The following is a 21,122-nucleotide window of genomic DNA, read 5'->3' as shown; positions in this document are numbered from 1 at the left end:
ACACACACACACACACACACACACACACACACACACACACACACACACACACACACACACACACACTCTTTGCAGGGCACATCATCTGTCTGACTAAACCAGAAGTCTCAGTGGGCACCTACGCCTGCCTCTTTTGATGTTTAATTAAAACTGAATCGGGGGGTGTTGTTTGTGGCTCCCTGTTTTGAACAATATGCAAATGTCAATAAAGAAATGCACATTAAAGAAACATGCTACCAGTCGCTGACGGCTGGCTGCGATGCGCAAGGGAAGAGAGGAAGGATGAGGAGAGAGGGGGAAGAGGAAGAGGAAGAAGAAGACGAGGGGTGGGGGTGTAGGATTCAGACACTATTTGCCAGAAATAATGAAACGGAGCAAAACACATAAACGCTCACACTGTCATTTCCATAACGAGAATTATGCGCAACTCTGACGGCTGAATACTGCAAATGAGTGCCTGGGCCTCCTGATGCTGACAACTGGACACACACTCGGTGTTCAGCTCCGTCCCCGTGTCGGCAGGACGGACAGATCGCTCTCGCCAGTGTCACAACAATGATCAAAAATGTGGACAGAAACTCTGGCCAAAATTACGCAGCGTGTCCGCTTTGTGGATTTGCTGACTGAGGAACTTTGACATGAAGCAGCACGAGCAGTTTACTCAGGCTCTAGCATGGATGCTGGTTTATCAGAGGTTTCATGGGAAATAACAAAAAGGCCTAGGGAGATCAATTTAAGACGAGTAAAATAAAAAAAGACCACCAAAAATGATCTGTATATGTAATGTCTTAAAATATACACGTAAATAACAGAAATAAACATTTTCACTAATAGACCTAAAAGGGAGACAAATTTGACCTTGTCTACACTACTAGGGATTTTTTAAAAACAGATATTTTCCTTGTTTTACAAAATATCCCCAGACCAGAACAAAAAACGCTCAAACAAACATGCCGGGCCATTAGGTGGCGATCAAGTCTACATCAACTATCTGTCAAATACCATAGAGGAAAATTGTGAGCGTGCTCAGTGAGCATCTGCTCCTTCGACTGTCATAACTTTAAAACAGAGTAGCCCATCATGTCTTTAGTAAATTTGGACCATTTAATCTGTTTCATCCATTCATGGCCAATCCTTTCAGTCACACAGCCTAAGGCGCTATGGTGAATCAGAAGCTAAAATGGGATTTGTTTGTTAATTTTGTTTGTAATTAGACTTTTCTGTGCCAAAGAAAAAACGGCATATAACATGTTTTTTGTTTCTGGCGCATGTTTATTACACAGAGCAACAATGGGCATGTGCAAAGTAATCTGTGACGTCGTTTCCCAAACTCTCTGTTTTACATGTGCACACGGATGCACAGAAACTGCAGTTTTTAAAAATCTACACTTTGGGAGGTGTTTGTAAACATCTGAGTTTTAGGAACTGAAAACGCTGTTTGCCTGTGGACGAGAAGCATAAACTCAGAGGAAAAGGTTTCTGTTATAAGTCAAAGCCGCGTTTAAAATGGACTAAAACAACAACCATAAAATTGTATTTTTGACTGGAAAAAAAATCAATTTTCATTTGTGTGCCTACATATTAAAAACCTTCATCACTTGTTATAACTGAGACACTATGATTGTCTGGGTGTTTCTGTCGATCCGTTTACACTGGGAAACAATTTGGGAAACAAAGTGCCGAGTGCAATATGGACATTTTGTGATATAATTTGAAAATCTGCCAACTGTTTTCACATGTATATATATTTATGGAAGTCTGTGCTGCCCGGGCTTTGGTTGTGGGTTAATATAATTTGCTGCTGAATAACATCCCTCTTCATTCTGCTTTTATTGGAAACAAGAAATTTACAATGCATCAGGGCAACAGGCTTCTAACTTCTTACCACAGACAAAATGTTGACGGGGTGAATAATGATCAGGGACATACATTTTTCTAAATCAATGCATGGCTACGGTGTGGTCAAACGTATGGAACAATTATGGTTGTAGTTTAGGAAACTGAAACAAGTGATTAAGGTACGGGATTGATTGTAGATAAGGATAAAAAGAAGTGAAGATTAATCGTTGCTCTGCCGAGGGACACAAACCCCTGACGTCGGGCCCCGTCCTTTCTGCCTAGTCACATAATAGACTCCCTCCTTTCTTTGACACTGAACAGTGGTTCTGAATGTAAACTACATTCTGCAGTACAGCCCCACACTTCCTCAGGTGGAGAGAGTGCTGACTGCTGCATTTTACTGGTTAAACCAGCAAACGTCGCCGGCTGCAGATGATATCAGCTGGAGCTAATAAACATAAACACCAGGAGCTACTTGCCCAATTTTCCACTGTATGTAGTAAACATGCTCCCCACTGGCCAGAGTTTATACAAAGCCATTAAATGAAATGATCCTTCTGATTTGTTTACATCAATTTTAGGGGCTTAGGATCCTGCAGTTACACTTTGATGCACATGATACGACTGATCTGAACCCAACGGCTGAATAAGGAACTCCAGCAGGGGCGGATCCAGGGGCCAGGGGGCACATGGCCCCAGCTGAAACCTGATTGGCCCCTGAAGTGCCTCTGTCCTGTCTTTAGTCTCTTTTCAAATGCACTTACTGAATTTACTGACAATACTTAATAATAAATATGACAATTTGTTAAGAATATTTATTTTCGAACCTTTCAAAATATATTCAATGATGTGTGGTTTTGCTTAACACTATATAACGGTAAACAAGGAATGACTTGAATGTGCACCTTACTGAACCAGGAATTGTGCATGGATGCTGGACATATAATTGGCCCCTCTGTGAAAACTGTGGCCCCTTTATGGCCCCTGAGAAAAGTCCTCCATCCGCCACTAAATTCATTAAAGGAAAAGACTACTATGCATTCAATGTTTAATCAACTTCTCATTGTATGTTGTAGCTAGTACACAACCTGGTCTGATGACTGGCAGACAAAACACACCAACGGCACCGCCCACACTTCGGCTTTCCACCATTTTCCAGAATGCACCGACGTAACAGTCTCTGACATGTTTCCATTTACTTTTGAAGGTTTCTACATTCACTTATAAAATCGGATTGATCTGCAATGACACATCATATAAATGTGGGTAATTCCGGACCTGCTCACACAGCTGGTCTTCAAAACTGTTGCTGATGCCCTTGTTGACATGCCCACTGACCCTGTCAAGGACTCACTACTGCCCCAGACCTTTATGAGGGTACTGCATCTTGAGCACGCGTCACGTTACTTTCTGAGGATATGCAGAACCTACGCACCAAACGGACACAGGATACTCGAAGCAGCCATCTTGCGTACGCATACGCAGGGTTAATAGCAAGTAGTCCACCTTCTGAGTCAGCTAAGGCCAAACCTTTGTGTTTGAGTTGTTTTCAGGTGTTCAAAGAAATCCTAGAATGATAGAATGTACGGCATTCAGAAGGACTTAACAAAACACAGTTAAACTTCAACTCTAGTGCAGCTTCCATGGTCACAAATGGTCAAATAAAGAGCTGCGTGCATTCATCAAGCAGATACAAGCTTTTATGAGACAGTCCTATTGATGGAGAGAGGGACCGTTTTGGGAGTCGAGGTTGGGAGCTGGCGTGCAAGACTGCATGCAGAGAGAGAGAGGAGTGCTTCGGCAGTGAGAAACAGGTGAATTCTTTTTTTTTTCGTTAGACAGGGAATAAAACACAGGGAGCAGGGAGAGAGGAAGACTTCTCCAACCTCCAGTTTACATCTTTGCAGGAGCGTAAACAGAGGGGAAAGACATTAATGACACAGAGACACACACAAGGAGTGAGAGGAAAAAGGGCAGCGGTACAAGACCCCTCCTGTTAGGTCCACACGGTGAGAGGGGAAGGGCTTCACCCCTCAGAGTCCGCCTGATGAGGTCGCCCACGGGGTGACCCCACTTTTCACCTGCAGCCACACAGCCGGGAAGACGGCCACACGGACAAAGATAGACAGACAGACTGACTGACGCACTGAAACAAGAAAGAATAGCTTTTTTTTATACAAGAAAGGCAACACACATAACATAGAGACAAAGACAGAGGAGGGGGAAAAAAGAAGATAGAAGCCACCGAAGTGGAAGAGTAGAGGAGGAGAAGGAGACAGACAGCGGCTGGATGAAATATGAAGGTGGGGTTTCAGTTTGGGTGTGTTTTTGAGATGGGGAGGATGGAGCGTGACGAGGGTGAGGAGATGAATGGTAGGTGAACGAGTGGAGGAAGGCACACCCGTCCTGTCTGTTTGAGTTACCCCCCCACCCCAACTCAGAGATCATTTATGAACCATTTCAGACACTTCTCAGTAAACACAGTGAGCCGAGGTGATACAGAAGGAGAAACACACCGAGTATACATTAAATATAAGCAGAGAAAGACAAAGAGGGATTGAGAGAGAAGAACGTTAGTGTTTGTAAAGCCCCCCCCTTTCCCATCCTCCAGCGCCACTCACCACAGGGCCCTGGGTGCCTGATGGGGATGAGGGTCTTGCTCAGGCACTCGGCCTTGCGTCGCATGCAGTCGTTGGTGTAGCTGTGGCCGTCCATGCCGCACATGGGCTTGTAGGTGCCGTCGCACTCGATGGGCTCGCAGGAGCATCGGGCGTTCAGCTGCTCAACGAGGCACACGGCGTTGAAGAGACACTCCTCCTTACACTCTGAAATGGTAGAAGGGTAATAACATAAGTGAATTCAGTATCTGTACATCGCCTATAACCCCTTAACCCTAACCTATGTCCAGACGCCCAAATCTATTAAGTAACCCCTCATTCCTGATATGGAAGAATCTGCAATTATACTATTTTTGCAACTCAGTTATTCTGTTGTTTCCTGTTTTCTGTCACCCGTCTGTACAGACACTGATAAGGCTTTTTAGAGCCACATCCATCTGCCAGTTTGGGACAGTGTGACGGATCCAACACAGAGGAAAGGACAACAGAAGTACTCAGCCAGCGTAAAAAACCCAACATGTCATGCTAGCAGGGTAGCGACAGAGAGATGATTGTTCCCGCCGTGTGACACTGCTGGTCCAAGCATGGGGAAATAAATCCGTTTTCATCCAAACAGTAATTACATGTTAGACTGGACTGATGTCACCAGCAGCGCGTGTAAAAGCTTGTCGTTCCCGCGGCAGAGGTTAAGCCTTTTGTGGAAATACCTGAAACTGAATATACATTTTTGACAATTAATTCTCATTCAAAGAGGAATCAAAGGGCCTGTTCACAGCTGTAGAGAACAAATATCCCAATGCCAGACTGGTAAAACTGGTCGGACAAAAGAGCACGAGATTGTTTATTGGTTTCTGCTTTTCTGTCCTTTTGTTCAAAACGCATAAGGTGAAAAGCAAATCAGGGAATTTGTTTTCTTCATTTTTGGAAAATTTACTTTGATCGATGATGAATTTTATCAGAGCTCTGCAGCCATCAACACAGAAATAATTGCTCTCTCAACACAGTGGACTGGATATGTTCTTTTTACCTCCACCAGATAGGTACGGTTCGGCCGTTTGTTTGATTGTTGCTTGAAACTGGATGGGAGGATGCATTATGGGTCAGGAAATAGCCCATTAACTTTTGGTGCGGATCCAGGAATTTTTAAGCACTTTCTTTAACATTGCGTTTTTCAACAGGATTAATTTATAGATGTTGATGAAAAAAATCTGGCATATATCAAGAGTGTGACATTTGGTAAAGCTTGATTGAATTTAAGGCGGAGGTGTGTGCTCTTGAGTGCTAATCTAGGTTTGTCATTAGTTTTATTACAATATTATTCATGGCAAAAAAAAAATTTAACAAGCAAAACCCCAAACACACTCTGTGAAGTGAGACTTAACATCGTGGATGAAGTTATTTCATGCTCTTTGGTGATGTAACTTATGACAACTTACTGGAGATCGGGTTTTCCACGCTCCCATCTAACTTTAATAATAAAGTTCCCCCATAACTTTATTCATTTGGGGAGCTCAAGAAAATTAATTTCAGGGTCAAGTTAAAGTCTTAACTATTTGATTCATTACATTTTGACTCACTAAGCAGAAATCTGCGGTATAAATTAAGAAGAAAGAAAGAAACACTGCTAATGGAAAAATGGAAAATTTTGCATTGAAGTGAGAAAATCCAATTTGAAGCAGGCCTCTGTTCTGCAGGGGCTCACCAGGCTTCGAATATATTTCATTCCTGATCAGTGGATCAAATTTGTACAGCAATTCAGTTGCTTCTTCTTCTTTTTCTTTAAAAAGCCGTCATGCCACACTTAATTACATCGCTGTATCAGAGTGAGAGGGCTACAAGGATGTGCGATGTCATGGTTACAAGTCGAAATGGCCATTTTCATTAGTTACCAATTTGTAATTTGCTTAGGGGTACGATTTCATGGATCTCTGTTTCAAATTGAATTATTCTTTGATTTGAAAAAGGCAGAGCAGTAAGGGTGGTGAGAAGAGAAAAGAGAAAGACCTTAATCCACTTGCCCACAAACACACACATCCCAACACACAAAACCGACACGAAAACACAAACTCACAACGCTACTTAGGCTGTGCAATTTAAAACCCACACACTCCATCGGTCTGTCAAGCGGAGCAGGAAGAAGACCCGGGGTGTGTGAAAGAAGTGTGTATCAGCCCTCACTGTCCACTGAACGTAAGTGTGTCCAGAAGTGATCTATTCTTGTCTTTGCCGTTGTCAGAGGTCTCACTGCATGGACGGGGGGTCTCTGCACATCGCTGCTATTAACCAGCACAGATGCTGCCGCATGAAGCCCCGTCGACAACACAACGGCAAAATTGGATTTCCTCCGATGGCTATCAGACATACAGTAAAAGCTGACAGCCCTTTGTTGACTAAGGCTTAAGGCGCGTGTTCTAATAGCACAGATAACAGCCCTGGAGGCTCTTATCAGACTGAAGGAGGCTACTGCTGGCACGGATACAGTACAGATCCCGAGACCTGAGAGTCATTTATCACGGCACCACAGCCAGATTTTAATTCCAGTTCGCCTGTTCCTGCTCAAATCTAGGACAGAGATCACGTGCAATATGTAAAATTACAAGATTACATGTATCATAGTGTGATGCAGATGCCTCTAGATTGTGTTTTCATTACTATTTGTTGATTGTTAGCCAGAACGCTTTGCTCAATCCTTCAAAACCCATCTCACTACTTGTCGTATACAAACGCAGATATGTTGCCATATTTCAATGTAATCATTTGTCTCCTCATATCATTTATCAGGATAATAAGAAGAAGACGACAGGAAGGATCTGCCAAAACACCAAATCATAAAAATGATGAAAACCCTTCATGAATGTGCAAAGTATAATGTAGGTCTTTTAGGTCTGCTATATCAACAAAAATGTCCAATATTCCCTGGATCTGAATCTTAATGTAGACTGAAACATTCACAAGTGATCCCAGGTCAAGATCTTTTTTATGAGATCTCATTGCAGCTAATATTTTTTCATGAGTTTTTAACCCCCTTTAAAGGAAGCACAAAAGGTGTCCTTACCCAGCCTCCTGCACCGTCCTCCGTGGATCTTCCTGAGCTTGATGCCTTTCTGGATGCCCCTTGCTGTCATGGCGCACTCGCTGGGGTAGGTTTCACCGTCACTGGCGCACAGAGGCTCTCTGTCCGGAGGGCACGACTCCGGCAGGCCAAACATCAAGGTCTGGCGGGTGTGAGACTCCACTCGGCACATTGTGCTCAGACTGTTCTCGTTGTCTTTGCACGGGTCTGCGGAGACACATGCATTCATGAGTACAGTATGTGCTGCAGTATATATTTGCAGAATATGTAGTAAAGGTTGATCTGGAAAATATTTATGCTGGTTATATAAGAGAGCTGTGGGGCTTTCATCGAAAACATCTCCTGGTCCTCTGGAGAAAACTGAACGACAATATTTGGCAAAAGGAAAACTGTGACAGGGTAATATTTGTCCTTGCTTAATTACTTCAAAATCCAGCAACTGTGGATTTTATTTCCTAAGTAAAGACCCTGTTAGATAGATTGTAAGTTGTAGTAAACAACAATATACCTGTAATATGATGTTCAGGACAAATCAACTGAATATAGACTGAACGCAATAACAATATTAGTCTTGTAAATTCAGAGAGTAGATAAGAAGAAAAGAGAGGAGAGGTAGAGTGTGAAGAAGACGAGACATGACCCTCCATCACTGCTCCTCCAGAGATATCATCAGCTCTGCTCGCAGCTGAGAGCAGCTCAGAGTGGGACCTTGGATGTGAAAGGGGAAGACAAGGAAATGGATGAAGAGACTGTCGGTTTGATTTGCTCCCTGGCAACTCTCTCCTTCCAGGGGAGCATGGGTCTGGCACGTTGGGCCATATCAGCCCGTGATCATAATGGAATTGGTTTGTGGATGTGCAGGACAGGGGTGTTACTCCGTGAAACAGAGACCTGGGCTTTATCCTCCTTGCCGTGAATTCAGCGCGTGGGAAGGCAAAGGATTTATGTAGCATCGCAATATATTAAATCACTGCCAAACTGCCAGCGAGTCGCTCAAATCGCACCGAGGATGAAAGACGGTATCATCATGAAAGGAGAAGAAAGAAAGAGAAAGAGAGAATAAGGGGAAATGGTTTCCAAAGACCTCTGGAAGACGTAGAAAGAGCAACTATGCGGGGACATGAAATGGGATGGAGGAGCTTGGCTGTTGAGGGCGGGGAGCCGGAGTGACCACGGCGAGCCGAGCCAGGCCTGTTAGCACGGCCCAGACTGTTCTCCATCAGCACAATACAAGGCACACGAGTAACCAAGCAAGCAGGGATTTTATCGTAATGCATGCAGTGTGTCTGCATGAGGCAGTGCCTCTCCCGCCAACCGGACCATTATCTGTGAGAAAGACCATTACCTCCCATTAACTGAGAAGAACAGGATCTGTGCTTTCCTCTCGCTGAGCAAGTAGGGTAATTACAAAAGGAATGGCCTGTTTGCTACAAAAACTAGCAGCGCGGATAAATCAACAGCATGTGTCTGGCTGCAGCCACCAACTCGAAATAGCCAAGGCTTTAGATGAAATGGCTGTAGGAAGATTTAGAGGCCCATCAGGACCGGCTGGTCCCTTGAGCTCCGACCCTCCCCAGGGAGGACGGGGGCCACTTGGGTCACTTTGGCCGACTCCGGCTGGATTTATAGGACCAACATTCCGCCAGCAGACCTGCACATCCATCACTCATCGCCCACCAACCCGCTCTGTCTCCCAGGGGCTCCCGCTGCTAAGAGACAGTTTGTGTCTGACGTTCATTCTCCCCCATCTGGCTCACCACAAGAAAAAAAAGCCTCTAAAGTTGAGTGCCTTGGGAGTAAACAACCATCGGCTGATGATAACAAGGATGTGCAAAGAAGCTGGGGCCGACTGAAGACGGCAGCACTGAACACCCACTTGGAGAAAACAACAAATCACACCTGTATGGAGCAAGGCAGCCTGAATGATAAATGAGAATTAGCAGAGGCGTGTCGTCAGTAAGTTGAGTATGTGAGGGAGAAACAACAAAAGTCAGAGTAAGTAAACAGTGAAGAGGAGAAAAGCAAAGAGACGAAGGGAGAAAGAACAGGAGGAAGAAAAGACATGGAAGGTTTTCTGCTTTTACCTTGTATCATTGCAGAGTTAATATCAGACAAATTTAAAGAGGGTATTTTGGGGCTGTGAGAAATCATGAGGTGCAGTTTTCACTAAAACTGGACGAATAATGAAGAATGATGTTTTTTTACGGGTACCCGGTACTTGGAATTTTGGATTTGGTCCTAATTTGGAGCGGAGTTTCGGTTCCCAACCCTACTCTGCAGGGGACACAGTCTTTAAGCGGCTCAGGCTATGATTGAAAGTAATGGAAGTGTGACACCCGGGTGAATGCGCTGTCCTCTTCTTCCTCTTCTTTATTTTGTCATTCTGGATGCTAACACTGAAGATTTTCACTCGTTGAACTTCCTGGTGTTGGTGCGTAAAAAAGCCACAGACTATTGTGTACTTTTTTTTTACATCGAGGGAACCATGTGCGTCAGTGATTTTTCTTATCGTGCAAGATGCAACACTGGCAAGACAGTGAGGCTTCCGACGGATTTGTGACATCAAACATTAAGCACCGGGGGGGGGGACAACTGAAAGGTAAACTCCTTCACTGGCAAAGGGAAAGGAGCCATTCGCCTTTGTTTTGCGGGTTTAACCACATTTAAAAAAACATGTATACCCACTTATTTTGGTGTAAAAGAGGTATATGATGGCCCTGCAGTGGTGTCCAAGGACCCCATCTCTCACCCAATGTCTATATAAGTGGTATATAGCTAATAGATGGATGGACATGAGAGAGAGAGAGAGAGAGAGAGAGAGAGAGAGCGATATCTCACCACAGTGCCCTTGGTATTGCACACGGATGTTCTTCTGGCTCTTGCAGGCGTGCTGATGGAGCTCACACTCGTTGCGGTAGTCCTGTCCATCACTGCCACACACCGTCTCCTCGGGCTTGCCCTCACAGCCGAGCGGGCACATGCATTTAGCCGACAAGCCGTCTGTTGACTGGACACAGGTGCTGCCGTAGCTGCAGATCACGTCAGTGCAGGGGTCTTTGAGAGCTGCAGGGACAGACATCAAAACAACACTGGGTCAGAAACAGGAGTTCTCACATTGAAGAGTGCGACCTTTCAACCAGCTGCACTCCAGGACACTCGCTGCCACTGTACACTGGAGTGAATCCAGGCCGCCTTTTTTAAGAGGCTGCAGGGGCACTACAGGATTGACCAGCGCAGTTACTCTGGGTTTGGCGAACAACTTGACACCCCTGGTTAAGGAGACACTGCCACAGCTGTCTCCTCGGCCAAGTTGAGTTTCATTTCGCAGCGCGGAGTGAATTGAATTAGGAGCTTTGCATTCATAACACATTCTCTTTTGCTATGCTCGGGCATGCTTTAATCGCCACGGCTGAAAAGCGACTCTGAATATTTACTTTTCTACAAATGAGAGCGAGCGAGAGAGAGAGGAGGGAAAAGGGAGAGAGCATTACCCCACCTCCGCCGCCACCCCCCGAGGTCTTTGTTTCCACCCTAATTAAACAGCGTGCCACTTGTCGCTGAGTGACTCATTCCAATGATGGGAGAGGGTGCAACTTTTAATTTTGTCTGTGTTCGCCACCGATGGGAGCGTTTCTCGGGTTTCATATGCTCGACAAAAGGCGGCCACCAGATTACAATCGCTGTCATCTTGCTGCATGATACATATTTATGACTGTCACGGACAAACATGGTCTCCCGCGAGAGAGGAGCCGAGCAGCGGCAGCCCTCTCATTTCCTAAGCCTGCCTCTTTTAGAACAGATATTTACTCATGTTTGATATTATACCCTCTTTTGTTACAACCGACATCAATGAATGTAATTTAAAGGGGGTGGCTGCATATATTACATTTCAAATTCTTTGCTGTGCATTTTGTTTTTGTTTTTTTCAAGTGAATGAATTTCCTGAACATTCCATACCTGCCTTCCGGATGGTATGGCGCTGGCTTGTTAATAAGAGACAGGAGTGTGTGCAGAAATATATTATGGATGTGTAAGGAGACAGCAGTGCTACAAGGAGAGCTCTTGATCAAAGGATATCTCCCCCCCCCCCAACCTCCCTTTCCTCATCTTCGTGACACATTTCCCCCTCCTTTCTTTTCCCACTCTCTCCTGTCAAGTCCTTTTGAGGTTCGGTGCGTTAGACTCGTTAACTAACGCTTTTTTCTCTCCTTCCCATTTTATATTTGTACCGTATTGCAGCAGGGAACTTTGAAACTGACTCCACGCCTAATTTATGGCAGAGACACCACAAAAGTAACTTCAAAATACAGCGCTAAATTACAGCTGGAGCTTAAGGAGACTGAAGGAAAGTGTGAGCCTGTGACTGGCAGTGTTTGAATGGCAGCCAATTCAGACCAGAAAGCGACTGTGACACTTATTATTTGCGTCTCGTCATATGAACAATGAGACACTGATGGCCTGTGGGAAACAGCGCTGCACTAAAGACCTTGCTGCATCTCTCGCAGCAGGTAAAAGGTCAGTGCAACCACAAGTACAAAGTCACACTCGCTACACAATCAACATGTCTAAAATGGTTTGGGCTCTTGTTATGTAGCGTAAAAATAACCTTCAAAGGCCGTACTGTTTACATGCACCTGCCGTTGGGAGAGGGAGGCGGTGTATGTCCTGTTTCTGTAGAAGTGTGGTTGTTAAGGTGGAGGCGGCAGTCACAGCTACTCAGGAAGAGGAGGAAACGGAGGGAGAAGCCCAGTGATCCTACCCGCATGGAGACAGGGGCCCCTGTTTGCTTTGTGACAGTAAACAGCATCCCCCTCACACTTCTTGATCTCATTAAATAATATCCCAGCTTTCTCTCTCTCTCTCTCTCTCTACCCAGCCTTCCTTTCTTCTGAGTGAAGCTGGCGTGTTGACAGACAAAGAGGGGCACGGGCACAAGGGCTAGGTAGAATAGGAAGGGGAGGTGGGGGGCTCTTGATTTGAATGCTAACAGGGGCCGATTTGGATACGACGCGTACCCTCGAAGGGGCGTTAGTGCAAATAAAAACCTCTTCTCAGACTCAGACAAGCAGGAAAATTGCCTTTGCGAGTGTGATCGGTGTAACAAGCGCACATTACAAAAATATATACTAACCACATTAAACTTCAGGGAATTCTCTGTTATATTTTCTCATTATTATTACATGAAAGGTGGCAAAAGAAAGAAGAGAAAGCGAGAGGCTGAAGAAGTCAGCAGCATCGGCTCCATTAAATTAGAACGATCCTCGATACCAATTAGATCAGTCTCCCTCGCTGGAGTAAAGCTCGGCGAGGTTTCGATGGCGGAAGATAATGAGTAAAAAACACAGATAAGGATACAGATAGACGAAAAGATAGAAACGCAAAGTGACACTGAAGCAGAGGCATACCGGCACAGATAGAGAGATGACATCTCTAGTTCCTGACAAGGGAAGGAGAGGACACCCGAAAGGACAGCCGGCTGTCTGAGACCCAATTAAAAGAATATTCCCTTATGTATTCACATGTATGATTTCAAAGACGAGCGCAGTGCCTGTTCCAAACATGGCCGTTTAGTTGGTCTGTGGTGATGCTGGTTGCAGCTTTCTCTCTGACACTGACACTTTTTTTCGGCATCGATTTTATAGTCTGTGTTTTTCATAAAATGAAACTGAATTTGCTTTATTACTGTTCACTTCAAAACTCTGTTAAGCAACTGACACAAGTTCACAACGTTTCAAAAATAAAAGCTCCGTAATTCAGCTCGATATAAAGCATTGCAGCAACAACGCGAACACTGTGCTTTCAATTTGCAAAGGAAGTGATTATATAAATGTTGCCATGACGGAGATCATCCCCCACGACTCCTGTAAATGTCTGTGTCAGTTTGAAATGGTGAAATAAAAATAGTCACATGATCAAAATGCTCTGGTGGGACAGATATTATTGCGGGCGGGCCCGTTTTGACCCGCGGGCCACTGGTGTAATTTATCCAAGGATGTAGAGGAAGACATGTTCAACTCAGTCCCCAGAATGACTGTTACACTCCACCCCAACTGACTGCAAGGCGCTGGTCGCCTGTTTATTCAAAGTTTATTAATATTGAATATACTTCATGTCCAAATCATACCAAATTCAACACTGTACTTCCCTGAGTTATCAACCATACACATGCCCAATGTGCAGCCAATGCGATGAACGTTTCTTGAGATATGCATTCCCCATACAGCGAACAGATGTCGGTGGAATTGCTTTTTTTAGAATTCTATAATTCTTTTATATTCTTGGAAGCCTTTTGAACTCTTCTCTCTCCATTACAGCTGATTTAATTGCTTGTTCTTTCTGAACAATCGCTCTAATTCTTCTAATCACCGCCATGCAGTGTTTGAATGGACACACCTTCTGGAATATCTCCGCTCAGCACCTTCATTTGGTTCAGAGTGAAAGAGGCATTGTCTGCCCATCAGGAACGTACTGTGACTGCACTACCCGTCTGCCAAATTGTGAATTCATGTGCTGCGGCAATTCCTGAATACACACCTTCACACATCAGGTGTAACACATGAACATCCCTGCAGCTGCGTAAATAGGGGCACAAACTGAGACAGAAATCAGTCTGGTTGTCATGTACTATGCTGTAGCTGCAGAGGTAAGACGGCTTCCAGCAAGTAACTTGTTAGAAGAGTTAAATTTTAATGTGTGTTCAGATTGAGGGCAAAACTAGGCAGTGTGTTACAAATGCAAAGTAGAGACGAACACACACAACTTCATTCTTCCTGAATGTGCACAGAAGAAGGAGAGGAGAGGGAAAGAGAAATGATGAAAAGACAAGCTGTTGGGGATTTTGTAGACAGATGAGCTGTCTAACAAATACAGGACAGGCACACTCCACACAGACATCCTAACTAGCTGCGGTGAGCATCCTCACAGTGAAGAGATACACTGGAAAACATGCCAGAAACTCTGCAGCAGTGAAAGTCAGAAAATCCACTTTGCTCTAAATCAGACACAACTTTACAGTCAGTCGTCCACACGCCCAAACAAGAGGGCCGAGCTGATTCGATGGAGGTAGAGCGGGTCGTCCATCGAACCAGTAGGCCAGCGGTTCGATCCCAAGAGGCATAATACTGAACCCCAACCCCCTGATGACTGTGTGATTGATGTATGACAGAGAGACACTGTAAGAACGTGTCTGTGAATGGGTGACAAATAAAACTGTGCTGTAAAGCGCTTTGCGTGGTCACCAAGACTAGACAAGATAAATAAACACAAATAAATACAGACCAGTTACCATTTAACTATGTTTATAGCAACAGCCTTTCAATAAAACTACATTTACTTACAGCTAGAGAATATTTGAAAACTGAAAAGTACAGAAGCATTAGCACGGCACCAAGGAGATGGGGGTGAGGTTTCTCTGAAAAGTGGAGCAGAGGGGTTTTGGAGGATGGGGGATTACAGTGATCCTCTCCCCTCTGATCTCTCCCTCTGGCAGTGTGCAGACAGCCAGGCAGGTGGGGACCACTGCTGCTCTCTGATCCACTGTTTTGTGCTGCAGTTTATTAATGCTTCATTAGGGACAGGGAGCTGTCAGCATCATGCTGGCTTTACCTTGCCACAGCACCAGCACTGTGTGGGTGTGGGTGTGTGTGTGTGTGTGTGTGTGTGTGTGTGTGTGTGTGTGTGTGCGTTAATATAAGTCAGTGCACGTTTACAGGCAGCCGTGGAGTTCTGATAAGTCTGAAAGTGAGATTGTGACGTGCATGCATGTGTATCTGTGTGTGTGTGCGTGTGTGCGTGCGTGTGTCTGTGTGTGTTGCTACCTGTTGTGCTGCCAGTGATAAGGGAGGGAGCAGGGGATTGGAGCTAATCAAATGCAATGATGCGATGTGGGGGGAACTTGGCGACGTGTGTTCTAATCAAGCAACCCCCCCATCACCAGCAGGAGAAAAGGGAAGAGAGACAGCGAAAGAGAGAGAGGGAGACAGAGCGAGAGGATGTGACAGAGGGAGGGAGAGAAACAGAAATGAGGGAACTCAGTTTAACGTTGTTGAGAGACACAGCAAGAAGAAGAAAAGGGGAAGACATTCAGACATTTAAAAAACAGTTTGCTATTTTAAACTCATCGTTCAAAGGAACTTCTACATTTGACCCATTTAGCATTTCCATATCCTTAATCCAGTGCTAATCTAATCAAGCTACGGATCTTTAGAAGTATTAAAATGTGCTCTTTCAAATGTTGTGTTGCTTTGTCAGAGATTGACTCCTCTGTCACCTAACGTATTGTGATGTGTTGGTTTATGTGTCCAGATTGGGTGTGTGTGCTATATAACCCCTGCTGGTTGGTTTGAACGAAAAAAAAGGGGCGGCCATGCGAGGGAGGACTTAGAGGCTGAGGACGGAGAGAGGTGTTATGGAGAAGTGTGTGGTGGCGAGATAAGAGAAAAGGGTGACAATGGGAGAAAGGAAAAGGCATCAGCGAGAAAATAAACACAGTCGACAGATGAGATCAATATATAGAGAGATCTAAGAATTAAAATGTGGATGGAAATGTGCAGCCATAAGTGATGAGGAGCAGGAGGCAGGGACGGAGGGAAGGCCAAAAGATTAACGGTCCTGCGCACACCTCCACAGCATGCTGTCCACACACACATGTCCACACACACACACACACACACGCGCACACACACACACTTTGAGGCCAATTGCTGGAAGATGATTTCTTGTGTTTGATGTAGTTCTTCAAAGAGCTCCACTGAACTGCAGCTGTTTCTCTCTTTTACATGCTTTGCTGTTTTACCCTTGAGAATAGAAAATGAACCAAGCTAAAGCCCCCGTCCCACTCCAGGCTGCCGGCCACACTCACAGCGGAGCGAAGCCGTGGGAGCGCACAAGTGTTTGTCTGGACAGATTTTAATCCAAATGTCCGAGCCGTGGTCAATGCAGAACTGTGACTGAAAAAACAAACTGGTTTAAAAAGGACAAAGAACGAGGACGTAAACTACTGCACTTCATCTTGGCAGACAAAAGGGCATTGTCCCACCGCAAAAAGATTAATGTTGAAGAAAAATATAAATAACCCAAGATAAAATACTAAAATGTTACAATTCTGTGAGGTCTTACGATTCCAAAATAGTCCAATTTGTTTCGCGGCTGTCATTTTTCCAGCGGCACATATCTCACGCTTGAAAGCCTCAGTAAAGCACAGGTGGGGAGCTGAAATGACTACACAGGACCCATTTATTCTGCTGAGTGACAGAAAAAAGCCAGAACGAGATTAAATCGTCTGGATGTGGCATTTATGACAAACACAGACGGAGATGTACAGGTCCCTCAAAGGGACACCGTATGATTTCACAGAAACCACTTCACTTAAACACAACCTTTGTAAAGGTTGTCTGGTAAATCCACCGGTGTCTTTGCTCTCAGTTGTCTAAGCAAACTGTTTGCTATCTGCACATCAGGTAAACACGGAGAAACAATGGAGTGGTGTTCCTGGACACCAGATGGGTAGAAGGAGTCTGATATTCCCCTTTTAGCTGATTGGGTAACAACCAACTACTTAAGGAAGAAAAATATGGCTCTTTAGTCACTAAATGTGTCGTTATGTTCACCGGCTATTTCCTAACTTTGTCTTGTGCTGAGCAGGTAGCGTACAGTCAGTTTACAAAGAAAAAAAAGCAGCTGCTTCTGCTGCTGGAATTGGAGTTGATTAAAACGCTAAGAGGGAACAAAGAGTTGCAGGCAGTAAAAACAAGCAGCTGAAAGATGCTATAGCACCAGGAGCTGAGGGAACTGCAGCGTTAGTGGTACTTCTCTGTGTGGTTTGCATCAGCATCCCCACTTCATATTAATTAGTATTTGATCCTTTATAAAGATATACCTACTAATTCCACAAACGTCTATCTGTCTGTATGTGTGTGGCATATCTCTTACACTGTTCATTTAACTGGCTTCACACTTTGCTTTTCTATTGGAAATTGCCAGAGAGGGATCAGTGCCCATTTGGTGCAATTTGGACACGCAGCATCTGCAATATCAATCAAAACTGAATAAACAGGGAACCAGCGGGCGGTGGGGGTGGGGCAGTGTGCCTTCAGTCTGTGGACCGAGTTGAACAATTACAGCAGTGGTCGGTAACTCAGTCCAACTCTGAATCAAACATCTCTTTTATTTTCACCACATCTGACACGGACATACACGGGCTGACTGATGCTGATCACCGTCATGGCAACAACATTCACACAATCCGTATGAATGCATGTATATATCTCCATCTGTTTAGTTTCATTATTTATGGAATAAATTCAAGTTCAGAAAATGGCTTGCACTGCACGTCCCTTGTGTTCATTAAACTGTTGCACGTGATGGAAGTGATGATGATTTATTTCGCTGTATAATCAGTGCAGGGTTTGGAAGAGTTCCTGTGTGCGACAGTGAAGCTGCAGTGTCGGTGGCCACCCGGTTAGGGCTGCACACTTGTTGTGCTTAGGTCAGGTGAGAGTGTCCTCAGAGTCTTCCTGAAGGACCCTCGTGATGATTACACATCATGTGTCGAGCCATCCGCACAGCTCAAGTGTTACAACTCACTTCATTTCAGAGCTGTAATCCCTATAAGCGAGCTAAAAGAGATGAAAGATAAGAAGAAAAGACAGACACCACTCACTGATGGACAGACTGTTTAACCTTACGGCCTCCCTGTCACGTTTGCTGCCTGTGGGAGAAGGTCAGTATTACCGATTGAAAAGCTGTCAGTGCTTGTACCCAGAGTGGTGTCTCCTGGATTAAGGCTGAAGCTCGTTGAAAGCAACAAAAAGGGCTTAAGTGGCCAAATGAATCAGGCAGAAAATGTGATTACCTGCTTGTTTGTTTACCTCTTTAAGAATCTCACATAATCAATAGTGCATTTATATTGTCTTCAATAGTTGCATTCTGCACAGGCCAGACACCTGATTCAAGTGATATGAAACCCATTAGACCCAGTTAGCATTTTTAGCATTTCTGCAAATATTTATACCACGGCTCTGGTTCAGTGATAAAGGGATTTTGCTATGCATACTTAGTTTAAAAGCTAAAAAACATAAAATTTACAAAGCACAATCATGCACACAAAGTGACGGCAAACTGAGAAACTGGTGTTATTTAAATGAATGAACTTCCATCAGGGAGCGACGCTCAATCGTGGCCCCAGAAAGAGGTGCAGGGACTCGAGTGGGCTAAGTGGCGCATATGCCACAAGTTTCCTTTCATTAGCTGCTGATTTAGTGGGAGCCAGTGGTGGTGAGGAGCCAAAATCAGCATTGATGTGCAGCGAAGCGTTGGCTAATCACACTTAGCCTTTGCCATCAACACAGACTAATAAGTGATGGCCGCTAGGCACGATATGTTATTCTCATCTGCGGAAAAGTCAGTTACAGTCGGCGTTGGTCCATGTGTAAGATATAAGAGACCTGTTCAGACCCCTGACCACGTGTGATCGGATCGCTCAGGACGGCTGTAATACCAGGTCTGAATGGGGTCACAGTGGGATAAACGCATGAAAGATGAAATTCTAATTCTGATAATTCTAACTCATTATCGCTCTTCTTCAACAGTCCCATGTGAATAAATAAATGTTAAACAGTTGTCTGTTATAAGAACAATTACATCTACAGCCATTTCATGGAAATCTAGACTGAAGATAAACATTTCTGCTGAAGGAAATAAAGTTTTCTTCCTGACTTTTTCCTAATGTTAACTTTAAAGACCTTTTTGTGTAACTTAGATGTTGGCAAAGAAGGCGACACAAAATATTTTATCTAATTTTATGACTAAAATAAGACCACAAATGTTTGAATTGAATAAAGTAGGTACTTATTTTTCATGTACTCCTGTATAATAAATAGTTTTACTAACACAGGACTCTACTTACTGATACAATGCAGACATTACACCTCTGTTTGAAATGCTCACTGCTCAGACAACAGCTCGTGACTTGACTGTAAAAGGTCAGATGCCAAATTCTGAACAAGCAAACAAACTCATGACTTTTACATTTCCTGTGATTATTTTTGCAATTTACTGAAACAACATCTTTGGAAACCTCATCAACGGAAAACACAACGAATTATCTCTTGTAAGCAGATTGAGAAAATACCACGGTGATAATTAGTACAATTAGAGATTGAGGCTCGATAAACAAAACGACAAAGATCCGATGGCTTAGTTTAAAACTCTAGCGAAAAAGGCCAAAGTGCTGTTTATGAACTTCTGATTTTGTCTCTCTCTTTCAATTTACCCTGCTCGCACGAGCACGTTGCACACACATACACATACACACATGCAATCAGATAAACCAGTCAAATCAAGCAAACCCCTTGCAATATAGGACCCTGCTTAACATGACAAGAATTTAATTTAAGGTATTTTGATGGACAGCATGAAGCTTCAGCAGGAGCAGAGTGTCCTGACATTTATTCGGATGAAAATAACTTGGGATTGATTCTGTTCCTTTTCTGGCAAGCATTATTACCACAGACACTGAGAGCGTGCATGTGTTTCTATTATTCTAATTGTGAATAAAACTGTTAGATCTAGGAGTAAGAAAACAAACACACCGGCGAGGAATGAGTGCACGTTGGCCTGACCTCACAGATGAAGTTAATGTGATTACAGTGTAAACAAGAAACAAAGTAGTACTCACACTGGTGCCAGAGAAAATAAAGCTTACGGTCAGCATCACCCGTCAAGTGACTCTGATAAACACTGTGAAACTGACCTATTCAGTCTGCTGAGAAATTGCTTTTTAACAGCGTTTATTTCACCATGAACAGAACATTGTGTCGGACACACAGCAGAGATGACGTGTTCAAAAATGTCCGGGCTACACGGCAACAAACAACAGGCAGGGGCGACTGAGACCTCCTGGTGTGTGAAAGCCTTTCAGCCTGGAAAGTTCTTACTAAAACTCTCACTTTCAGCCATCAGGATAATCGATGTGTCAGTACGATCACTAGTGTGCAGACTGACGGCGGCACCTATATATATATATATCCGGGATATTTTACCTTCATTTTTGCACAACAGGAGGAAGTGAAAGGTTTAAGAAGAATAATACTAGCACACTGGATTTATATTCAAAGTCCTGCACATAATGCACTGTATAAATGTGTGTGTGAATGGGTGAATTGCACAGTAAAGTGCTTTGAGTGGTCATAAATACAGACCATTTACCATTTATACTTGCATGCACTTCAACATTGCAGTTTGTAATTTTATTGGATATAAATTGATCTCAAGGTTAACCGATAGCTGTCAGACATATTAAAACCTGCTCCTGGAGCTTTTTCTTAAAACTGTTCTGCTGTTGCACCACAGAGTAGCTTTTATTAGGAAGCAGCCACAAGAAACGCTATTTATTTGCCACCGGTTGGCGCTGGTATTGATTACCGGCCGTGACAGCGAGCCTGGTATTGTTTTCACCTTGTGAGTCCCCAACTCTTTTCACTGTGCCCTGCTGTGAGATAAAGCGATCACGGGGTAAAAAAAACATTAACACGCCATTATTCTGTAATTGGCGCTGGTGGCCGCAGCTCAACGGAGGTTATATTGTCTCGATT

The 21,122-nt window shown here is 44.1% G+C and overlaps 1 protein-coding gene across 13 annotated transcripts in view; it reads right to left on the bottom strand.

Moving 5' to 3' along the window:
* The window catches only part of agrn (agrin), a 246,455-nt gene that overhangs the window by 79,082 nt on the left and 146,251 nt on the right, over window positions 1–21,122 (bottom strand). For all 13 annotated transcript variants that reach the window (XM_047340241.1, XM_047340243.1, XM_047340249.1 and 10 more), the window contains 3 exons: window positions 10,369–10,593; window positions 7,513–7,737; window positions 4,461–4,664 (listed from right to left, as the gene is read on the bottom strand). In XM_047340241.1, the coding sequence (XP_047196197.1) occupies window positions 4,461–4,664; window positions 7,513–7,737; window positions 10,369–10,593 (654 nt within the window). The remainder of the gene's footprint in view (window positions 1–4,460; window positions 4,665–7,512; window positions 7,738–10,368; window positions 10,594–21,122) is intronic.

This window comes from Hippoglossus stenolepis, chromosome 6, assembly GCF_022539355.2.
Source record: "Hippoglossus stenolepis isolate QCI-W04-F060 chromosome 6, HSTE1.2, whole genome shotgun sequence".
Taxonomy (NCBI): domain Eukaryota; kingdom Metazoa; phylum Chordata; class Actinopteri; order Pleuronectiformes; family Pleuronectidae; genus Hippoglossus; species Hippoglossus stenolepis.
Note: the sequence above shows the minus strand (reverse complement) of the source record. Positions and strands in the feature narration are given on the sequence as shown.